The sequence below is a fragment of the Poecilia reticulata genome, linkage group LG18, assembly GCF_000633615.1.
Source record: "Poecilia reticulata strain Guanapo linkage group LG18, Guppy_female_1.0+MT, whole genome shotgun sequence".
NCBI lineage: Eukaryota > Metazoa > Chordata > Actinopteri > Cyprinodontiformes > Poeciliidae > Poecilia > Poecilia reticulata.
The window spans coordinates 14,110,081-14,121,516 of record NC_024348.1 but is presented as its reverse complement, the minus strand read 5'-3'; the positions used below and the strand labels follow the sequence as shown (position 1 = coordinate 14,121,516).

Genomic DNA, 11,436 nt, shown 5'->3' with positions numbered 1-11,436 from the left:
TTTAAATGTTTAAATTATTTCAGGAATTGATAATGAAATCAATTCCTGAAAGTTCTAAAAAAAAAAAAAAGAGCTCTTCATGTTCCAAATCTCTAAAAAAATGAAATTACTTCTCTACCAGACTCAAATTCAGTTCAATTAAATTGTTGTTCTTGTTGGAAGATCAAAGATGCCATTATCCAACAATTGCTTTCATTAAATAAATGTTATTATTTTCCATAACGTCATAATATGAACTGTCACCGTGACTCATACAATAAACCCCGAGATCTGATTGGTTAACCTGGTGTAAGCGAGGACCAATCACCTTAACTGTGTTAGCCACGCCCACTTGCTCCAACAATCAAAGCTCACAGATAAAAATAAATCCAAGGCTATGAAATAATTAAACAAATAGTTTGCAAATTTAATTACCATTCTACTCAAGTAATTATGTACATTTAAATTCTTGGAATTCTTGGAATAATTTTTTTTTTGTATTCATCTACTAATTTATTTGAAATAGACTTTTTATTTAAATTACAAGACATAAATACTGGAATATGGCATTTTTGGCCATCTCTCAGGATGCACACTCACTGTTCTTAAAAATACTCTTAAAATAAAAAAATACTCTTGAATACAAAAAAAAAAAATTATTTAAACGTTGATGAAGACTTTAGACATATTAAAATGTCCATTATTCAACACGACGATGTATGGATCCCACTAAGAAAAATATACCACTTTGTACAAGGTGAAGTTTTTTTTTTCTTGTCCCCCCAAAATAAGCTAATATTTCGGCAAAGCTTCCCTAAGTGACGAGCATCTGTGAAATGGAACGGCGAGTGTTTTTGCGGGCTCAGCGGTAGGTGAGGGAGCAGTGGCGGCGGCTGTGATGACGGTGACAGGAAACGCTTGGGATGGGATTTCCGGATTACCTGAGCGTGGAGCGAGGAGGGATAGGTGAAAGCGGGCGGAAGGGCCGGCGACAGCTCTGCCGGGTACAGCGGGTATGACGCCCACACATCTGGGCTGCTGGGATATAGAGCAGGCACTGTGAGCTCATCTGTGGAAAGAAGAAGAGGAGGAGTGGAGTGAGGAAAGTGGTAACGTGGATGGGTGGATAGAGAGACAGGGTGGAGGTGGTGGTGATGGTGGTGATTGTGGAGGTGCGCACTAGGGGGAGTTTTTCAGTTTGTGAAGTCGATTCCTCTTATTTCATTACCTTAAACACTCAATGAGTCCAAACGTCATACATTTGTCCCAGTACTGTTTAGCGAAAGCTTAACAACTTAAAACATGAACTGCGAGCCTGTAAAGCTTTGGATTCTTCCTTGTGTTGGAGTAGCTGGCATTGGCATGTGTACACACACTGCTGTTTGAACAAAAAAACGACTGTAACTGTAGGAAATGTACAATGAAACAAAGCGTGATCAATCAGAGCCCATTTCCAAAGCATTGCTGCCATTTTCCATAAGCCTCCACAATCAAAGATCAGATCTAGAAACGTTGATCTACGCAACTTAACTTTGTTCTAGCTATAACTTTAAAAACCATTCAAGTTTTGTCATCGTTTACCTCAGAAATAAGGTTAACTTTAACTAGCAATCCGAGTTCATTGCTAATGCATTTCTACATACTTTTGCACTCTAGTTAACGATGTACAGTATTATGGGTGCAAAATAATTTTCTAGGTTCAAAATTAAAAAAATAAAACAACAAAGCTATTGGTACATTTATGCTTGAGGCAGCCATGTTGGATTTTTGGGTCAGTTTCAGGCTGCCAGGTAACCTCAGGCTTTCTAAATGAGGAAATCAGAAATTGAAGTTTAAACAGATAAAAGCAGCATGTTAAAATGGGTGAAAGGACAGAATTTTAATTTTCATATTCCTTGTCAGTACAGTACAGCTTCTTGCACTAGTCTACTAAAGTTTTGCTTATTTCAACATTTGTTTTATTAACTTTTTTAGTTTGGGACTCTTCTAACATATTTTAGGTACCACAAGTACACTAACTATTGAAAATAAGCATATTTTGTTTTTGTATCTTTAGGTTCTCACCCTCAAATCCTGTTTTTTCTTTTTTTTATGGCTAAGCCCACACTAGACAATGACTTTGATAACTGCTTTGGCAGCATAAAAAAAAAACGTTAAGATGTCAAGGCGATCTGAATTGAAGCATTAGGAGTACTGGCAATTACTTTTACACAGTTTATCACTTTGAGCTTCATCACAATAATCAACAGCATGTAATGTGACATTTAAACATACAGCACATCCAGTTTTTATAATTGCTCTTACTGTAGATTTATGCAAGTTAAGCTGATCAGATACTTTCTTATAGTCAATGCCTGATTACTAAGATATACAGTTTTGAGGGAATCTCAAAGATTTGCAGATTTTACATATTCGCTGGTGGCTGTGGCCTTCAGCCAACCCAAATATCCGGGGTCTGCCGTATATTTATATTTTCCTATGGGGAATGGCATGTACTCTTGTCCATTTTGAAGAGAGGCTAAGATTAAAGTACAACATCATATCTTTACCCCAGTGAAACAAAAATCCAAAAAGGTCCATGAAACTGTGATTGACCTAAAAAGGCACGCATGCATAAAAACAATTCTTCAGTTGCATACATTTTAAAGAACATTGTAGCTGTGCCGCTGGTGCCAGTATTTCTGTGAATAATTTTTTCTTAATGTGTTTCCTTCCCACCTCCCATTGAACAAACACACATAAATTAAAGGTTGATTTTGTTTTCTAATGGCTTTCTGTGCGAGTTTGTGCTATTTGATATAAAAATATATATATTTTAAGGCCTTTTAGATATCTTTACCAAAGTTGGCACACCATAAAGTAGTATTTGTAATTATTTCCTGGACTCAACTGTACCTTTAGCAAAGCTTATAGAGTTAGCATTAACTTGATTAGTTTAAGCAACAGATCTAATAACTGTCATTTAAGCTAGCGAAATTGATGGTTATCAGCATATACTACTGTATACCCTTGTTTGAACACGAAGACCTGTTATTCCACAAATTACTAAGGTCTGCAGGGGTAAATCAGGCACCTTTAAGACTCTAAATTGGATACATATGAGAACAAAAAGCTTTACAGGCAGGGCAACAGTAGCTAGCAGAAATTGCAAATGAGAGGAAACCACCTCAGACATAATTTACTCGTAAAGCTGAGTGCAAGGTGACTGTGAAAAAAAGGTGCACGAGTGAGGAAACAGTGCTGTGCCGTGTACAGGGAGTGGACACTTAAAAACGTAAAAATCAGACAACGTGGGGTAACTCATTGGAGAACCATCAGACAAACATAATTTTAAGGAGCATTTATCTGTTACTTCTCTATCAAAGAATGATCAGGAAAAAGAAAATGGCTGATTAAAACAACTCTTATCAGGAAGCGTATGAAATGTCTCTCCTGGTGATTACGTCATGGTTTCATTAATGGTTTCCGTCCATTTTCCTCTGAGGCAACCAGTAACACCCCCTTCTCTGGCAAAGAAAAGATCCAAGATAAGAGCGGTTTGGTCATTCAGGAAGAATGCACTATTACAGCTGGTCTATGTTTAACCATCAATGAATAATTCCTGCAAAACCCTTTAACCTCTCGGAAAAATGTTTAACCGACTGGGAACTGCAGGAACACATTCCAAACACACCTGGTACTTTCAAGTCCAACAGTTAATGAACATGCACGGTTAATAAGTACTTAATCTATGAGAGGATCAATCGTTTACCAGGTGAGCTAAAAATAAGCAGGTTTTCAGTAAACATTTTACATGAAGGGATTTCTTTTTTTTTGTTACATTTTTGTTAAAACATAACCAAACCAAATGTTCTGTTAGAGAAAGAAAAAACAGGCACAGCATTTTATATACTTTCTGTCAAACAGAGCACATAAATATGTCTGATAAAAAAAAAAGAGTCCTAAAGGGAAACAGCTGCCCAGTCGAGCTCAGCCAAAGGAAGCAGCAGCACAAAGTAAGACATACTCAAGGACAGGCAGATGAGTGATCGGAGCACTTACATGGATCTCTGCTAATGAACTGAGGGCCGGGGCTCTGCTGGGAGGGAGGGGGGTTGGGCGTGCCGACCAGCTTGTTTTTAGCCATCTTGGTGTTGGCCTTGGCGAACTCCAGCCGCAGAGTTTGGGGAATCTCCGGATCAAAACGGACACCCTGAGACCAACCGGAAAAGATGAGTTAGGGATGATCTTTGTTTCAGTAATACAGCAGAAAGGATCGTTGAACTGTGCAAACTGTTTCAGAGTTTTGACAAAGCTTTAAAATAAATAAATAAATAAAAAAAATCAGTCAATTAAGTTGATTTGTAAAGCACATTTCAAGAACATATGCCAGGTCAAAGTGCATTGTGAAAACATAAAAAAACAAACATTGTAAACACATGTTGGTGTTTACAAACATGTGTTTGTAAACACATGTTTGTAAACACCAACATGTGTTTACAAACATGTGTAAACACATGTTTACACATGTGTAAACATGTAAACATGTGTTTACATGTTTACAAACATGTAAACACATGTTTGTAAACACATGTGTTTACAAACATGTGTTTGTAAACACATGTAAACTTTACATGTAAACATGTAAACACATGTCACAACTGGTTTTCACAACCAGTTGTGAAAACCAATAACAGACGATGCTAAAATCATCAAATATGCTGGTCAATGTTCCATTTATTGTGGTTCAAGAGCAACTCTAAAAAGAGATTGCATATTTAATTTGTGAGTTGGAAAATGTTTAAGAGTGTCGGCAAGGCATCATCCATTCTGGTATTTCATTAGACATGGCCGACTGATGTATGGTTTAAAGCTGCAAAAGCAAGACGTTATGCCATCAGTTTCAAAAGTGGCAAAAATTAGCATCAAAATATGAGCTGTCAGTCTGCTGCTTATAAGGGCTGAAAACGAGACATTACCCCCAAGCCAAGGTGTCAAAATGGCTTTCCTGTTGAAGCATTATCCAGTTGCTATCAGAAAAAGTACAGTGCATACACCCCTTTAAAATGCCTGTTTTCAATGTATGAATAAAATAAAGCCATGGTACATAATTTCTAATCTTTTTTCCAAATGGTAAGTGAAATGTACCGTGTACAATTCAAACAAAATGTAGCAATAACCTAGCTACGTAAGTGAGCACACCCTGAAGCTAATACTTTGGCGAATCCCTTTCATACTCAGTTTCCACAGTCAGTTGTCTTAAGAGTCCCTCAACTTGTCTAGACAATATTTGTCCACGCTAACTTGTAAGAGCTTTACAAACCTATCAGACTGTGAGGACGTCAAAACTACCCAGGGGAAAAAAAAAGTATACTTTAGTATACTAAATTTTAACATACTTTAGTATACTTTTATCGATGTAGTTAAACTGTACTATTTTGGAACAACTAATTTTGTGCTTAGTATACTTTAGTAGTGTTTAAATAGTATTAAATTACAACTAATAGTATATTTTAGTATACTATACGTACTTTTTTGGAACAACTTCAAGTGTACTTAAAGTATACTTTTTAAATGTCATATTTGAGAGCTTTATTATATTTTGAGTGTAATAATTCTGTCTCAGAATTATATTAAAAATATATATTTAATATACTTCAAATATATTTTAAATATACTATACTTTTTTTCACCTGGGTAGACACAGAAATGAAAAGGGAAATGTTGGAAAATCTAACTTATCTTTAAAAATGTGTCAAAATCTTTCTCCAAGCACCTGCAGCACATCTCACCTTGATTTAGCAGAGGGTGCAACGGCAGACGACGGTTTTCTTGCAAAAAAAATGTTAAAGTCTGCGTGAGTTAGCTTACAAATTTGAACCTTCGCCTGTGTTTCAGTTGTTTTGCAAGTGCCGACAGGCTGTTTACAAAGTTCTCGAACACCTTTTTGTTTCCCCCGATGGTTGCTCGCAGCAACTTTGTTGGGAGAGATTTGGGCTCACCACATAATGATTCCTAATGATGTTAAGAGCAGGATTACGTTGCTTTCACAACCACCCTTCAAAACAGGGTGCTTAAATTATTTTGCTTGGCACTCAGGTTGTTATGTGATAATTGGGGAGGAGATTACAACACACACAAAAAAAAACTTTGCTGACTAGTATTTAGTGCAGTAATAAATCATAACAAGACAGCAACAGAAAAAATTTTGCAAATTATAATGTGCTGTTTACATATTTTCCAGACTCTGGTTCCTGGAACTGTCACAGTCTACTGTTTTTTTTTTTATACTTTAAGGAATTTCACAATAAAATATGCAGCTTAAAATATGTCTCTCTTAATAAATCACTGACTACCCAGCATTTATGCATTATTTTTTAATTATTACATAGAGAGCACTCTTGGCTCGGGGATTCTGTTTTTAGCTGCTTTTAGTTGTTTTTAGCTCCATTTGGTTCAATGCTTCTGTGTAAGGAAGTGCGGCCTTCTTCAATGAACTCATTGCCAAAGCTGTAGCTGTTATTAAATTTGTTTTTCTTTTTAATAGAAAGGTCTAGTGATTCAGTACTTCTGTGTCTCGTTCCCAGACTAATCCAGTGATGGAGTTGTTATTATAAGTAATGCCATGTTCTCTTTATTTTTCTCTTCCACACAAGGCAGCCCTGAACCAGAACCTCTGTTTATTTTGTAGCTCATCCCTTAACTCTTAACCTCTGACCTCTTACAGCCGTTTGTAATGACCTGGGTACTAGCAGAGGTTTCTTTCTGTTAAAAATGGATGGATTTCATTCCACTGTCACCATGTAGTTGATCAAAATGACAGATTGCTGCAAACTTATTGATTGCTGAACTACATTTGAAAGAATTTGATTGGTCCAAACCGTATTTGGACCTAATTTCAGTCTATATTATTGGATGTAACTTTAACTTTGTTGTTCCTGTAGATATCTTTGAGATTATGTTTGTTCTAAAGTATAATTAGATACATAAACTCATGCAAATTAACTTAAAACGTAGCTTGGAATGTGATGTCTGATGTAAGCTGCTCACTGTGGATTATTGAGAAATTTATAATCCAAGCCCGATGACACAATCCTGGCTAACACACGGCGTCATTTAAAAGTCAGGCAGATAAGCCACGAGAAACCTCAGTATGCTTCCTACTGAACCCTGGAACTGTAATTTAATATCACGACATCAGATGCCTCATTTGTCATGACACAGTCGGTGCTAAAGCATAAAAGGAGCCACAAGTTTTGGCAAATGCTTGACACGCCACTGCTAAAGCCCTTCTGACATACCACCGCTCATGACAAATCAAATATAAAGGGTGTTTTTAACGCCACATGACCAGTTGGCCAAATCATTTCCCCTCACAGTTACTCGTGCTTGAGAAAACACAAGGAATGTGGCACAATCCGAGATCCTCCTCATCCGAATCACAGCGGAAACGTGTTCACTTTGCTTTACAAGCGACCAAACGGCAGGACCTTTTAGAGAGCCACGGTAAATGTCATCAAATTAACCATATTTATTTAAGACGCAGAGAAGCAGCGGCGGTCAAGTCAGCTCTGCAGAAAAGCAGTCGATGTGCGAAGTTCTCTGCAGCAAAAGAGCAAGGAGTTGCCGGGGATGGGCTTCTCATTTCGTCCCTGCAGGCTCGGGCAAAGCTGAGCTGCAACAAGCGAGTGAAGGCTCTTCTCATGAAAGAGGGAGGAATTAAGTGGGATTGCCTTGGCTCAGGGCGGCTCGCAGCTTCTACCGGTAGTAGCTGCAAAGGTGTAATAAGCTGCAAAGTTATAATGAGGGGGCCCCAGTTCTCCAGCGTTTGAACCGAGCTGCGTATCCACCTTGAAGAGCTTCTTAGCTTCTTCTTCTTCTCCACCACCATCTTTGGTTAATGCTAATGCTTTTTGTAATTTAGAGGAAATAAAACATGGCTCCTGATAGGAAACAAATCCCTCACTTTCTCTGGAGGTTTCTCACTCTTCCGCATATCTAAATATGCAGATAGATGTTTTCAAAAAAAAAAAAAAAAAGAAAAAAGAAAACTTATCTCCATATGACCTCTCGGGAACGTAACTCTGCCTCCGAAAAAAATAATAAAACAATTCTTATTCCCACTTAGAGATTCACCAGAAACGCTGTGAGTTGCTGTTGGCTCATAATAAGATGATAATTTTTCTCCTTTCTTCCTTTCTGCTCTGTCTTTGATACGCACCAACACTTCTAACATCTGAAAGACAAGCACACTCTGCTGTCACGGTCCCACTTCAGTTACGGAGATAAAAGTGATCTTTTTCCGTCACGAAGAAATCAACAAATCTACTAAATATATAAATAACAATAGGAAAGTAAAGGTTGTGAAAGCTGGAGTTCATTACTGCCTTGGTTTTTACAAAACTGGATAAGAACTCTGTGAATATGGGCTCTGTTGTTTTATATATATATATATATATATATGAGCCTGCCTCACCAAGGCTTCTCCTGAGCTACAGTCTGAAATAAGGGAGATTAAAATTAAACCCTAGATCAATATCCTCTATTTATACACACAAGAAGACTTAATTTTCTCCAAAACTTGCAGCATTCACAGGCAAAGCTCAAAGAGGTGGCTTTATTTCCAAAAACAGAAAACCTTCAGATGTTCCATAGTAGGAATGTATCGTAATGTGAATGTATCTTTAGCACCACATATTGCGTGCAAAATCAGTGTTGTAAGGAACTGTTAGGAATGCTGTATTTTTTTTAAAATAAAGCTTGCCAGGTGCTCTTCAGGTGCAGATACATATTGATTTTTTGTAATTTTTATAAAGTTTTGGTCGATTCTGGCTTCTTTTTAAATACTTTAATGCAAGAGGGGATTGAAACAGCATTCAAAATGGAGTCCCATCATCCAGTAATATGCTCAAAAGTATTCTTGTCTGTGATTTATTTTTTGCAGCATGCACAGTGCATTCAACAATCAGAAAAAAAGTTTGCACTTTTGAGTTTTTGACCAGCTGATCATCAGTCAAAGCCAGTAAGGATGAAAATCAGCCAATTCCAATTTCTTATCTGCAACTTAGTAAATTTTTACTCTTTCTGCTTTGTACCTAAAACAGTGCTGAATAAGTGGTAGGGCTTCCTCGGTGATCCGGACATTATTAAAGAAAAAAGTTAAAAAGCAATTTTTCCCTAAGAAAACACTGAGAAAAATGTGCATCTTAATGAGACTAATAGAAATGCACCTTTTTATGTCATAAAAAATAAACTTAAAACTTCCAGATCTTAAAACTCCTTAATCTACAAATTTGATTCCATTTTTGACCCATCTCAATGCTAAATTAAGCACTATCAGCAGCAAATGGCTAGCTGCTAACCTTAGCTGCTAATATTGCTGAGGTTAGCAGCTAAGCCATTAGCCGTTAGCAGCTAAGCCATTAGCCATTTACTATATTATCAGTTTGTCCACAAAATGTTTTATTCTGTTATGTCACTATTTCTTCATTCTTCAAAAATGCTAAATAGGTGCTCAGTTTTATATCTGAGACTTTTAACAATATTATAAAGTTGCTTCACATGCTGATAGCAACTGGATATATTTTGTCCAGACAGACATCAAGATGAAAAATATTACAGCACAACATCTCAGTTTTTTTTACTTAGCCGGGGTTTTTTTTTGCATTTGAAGGGTCGTGAAGGAATGTGTGTACTTCCCCTCAATTAAATCCATTTGAGCTGCAAAACAAAAAAGAAGAAGAAGAAGAAGAAGAAGAAACATGCTTTGCGCTGAGCCGGTGCTCGAGCGGTGAGGGCATGGCACTTACGTTCAAGGCATTCTTAGCAGCCTCTGCCTCTGATCGGCTGTCAAAGCTGACAAACCCCACTGGCTGGGGAGAGAAAGAAGACAGAACAAAAAGAAAGAAACATTGTTTAGGGCAGAAATCTGAGTCTGCATTTCTGTCTGAATGACAAAAACATGTTCTTTTTTTATACACTGTACTTTTTTTTCATTTCTTATCAGAGTCAACTCCTTCCTTCTACGTCTCTTTCTCTCTTGCCCTGTTTATGAAACTGTGGCGACGCGAGAAGAGATAGAGAAGAAGGGGGAGTAAAAAAAAATGCTGTTTAGTTTGCACAAAGAGAGAGTTCAACGTTCGGGCTCTCCTTTGCCCAAATATGGGCAATGTGAGGAGCGAGAAAGTGCATGTAAGAGTTGCTGTAAAAGACCCTGAGAAGGGAGGGAGAAGAATCTAAAAAGAGATAGAGATGAAAGGAAAAAAAAAGAAGACAAATGAGAACAGAGTTTAGAGGTGAGAGGTGAAAATTGAAGAAAGTGAGGCCAAAGCTTTTAAAAGCTCCTCTCCTCAAGCAGGGCTGCTTTGTGACATTTGTCTTAGAGTGTTAACTTTGAAGACTTGTCGCAATGATAGGTGGGGCACAAAGGGAAAAAAAGCAAAAGGAGAGCAAGACTATGCAGGTGTGAATCCCCCCCCAAAAAATGGTTTGTTGTTCCATGTTTGTGGGGATAGAAAGCCTCCAAACACATTGCTCCCTTGGGTTCACACCGCCGTCTGTGATCTGGAAAAGCCGTCGAGGGTTATGGGAATTTGGAATAAGTGGAGCGAGAAGCAGGAGGAAGAGGAGGGGGAGACGAGGAGAAAAAGACGAAACACGCACATAAAAGAAAGGACTTAGTAAAGACGTCAGGAGGAGGAAGCGTAGCAGGAATATAAATAGAAAGGGTCTGAGGTCTGGCTGCTGTTGCTATATATGGAGATGGCTGCGAGTCCTCCGGCTGCTGGAGGGAGAGAGAGGGCCGATCGATTGATTTATGTCGCCATCGTCATTGCCATTAGCGAGGAGAAGCAAAACAAAGCAGGGGCACTCCTGGACAGTACTTTGTGACTCCTGACTGAACGTGCGCATTAGCTGACATTTGTCTTGTTGAGGATGGCATTTATGGAGGGGCGGGGGGAGAAGGTAAGCGATGCCCCTTTTCAGTCAGTTCAAGGGCTAGTTTGGAGACAAGTACTTCAGCAAAGGTCCCTTTTTCTGTAACACAACCCCCCCAAAAAATGAGCTATTAACTCGCAGCTTAGATTTTAAAGTCCCAGACATTTTCTTTGAAACATCTGCCTAGTGTAAATACAGTAAAATTTGAATTCACGGAGGCTTTTTACTGTTAGCTTGCTCATCGCAATGCAGCCGCAGCCATAACATCCGTAAGTGGTGGTGAGTGGAGATGTTAAAGACTTTTAAAAGCACTTGTATTAGTGCAGTTGCAAGGGCCATTTAGGAACTGTTATTTGCACCATGTTTTTACATGATGGCTGGTTTATAAAGGAAACCACAAGGCAAACAGGGTTTTGTTTAGTCCAGCACTATGATCTTAAATTTCAGGGTTACCGTAAAGGAAAACCGGCAAACAAATTTATTTGGAGACAGTGTTCAAATATCTTGCAGCTTGACTCTTCTGTTCAGGTTTGTCTCACA

General features: G+C 38.0%; 1 protein-coding gene across 3 annotated transcripts in view; it reads right to left on the bottom strand.

Annotated features, from left to right (window-relative positions):
* Positions 1-11,436, bottom strand: part of LOC103480657 (RNA binding protein, mRNA processing factor) — a 46,077-nt gene that overhangs the window by 13,725 nt on the left and 20,916 nt on the right. For all 3 annotated transcript variants that reach the window (XM_008435686.2, XM_008435685.2, XM_008435684.2), the window contains exons 4-6: positions 9,768-9,830; positions 4,021-4,171; positions 921-1,048 (exon numbers count right to left, since the gene is read on the bottom strand). In XM_008435686.2, the coding sequence (XP_008433908.1) occupies positions 921-1,048; positions 4,021-4,171; positions 9,768-9,830 (342 nt within the window). The remainder of the gene's footprint in view (positions 1-920; positions 1,049-4,020; positions 4,172-9,767; positions 9,831-11,436) is intronic.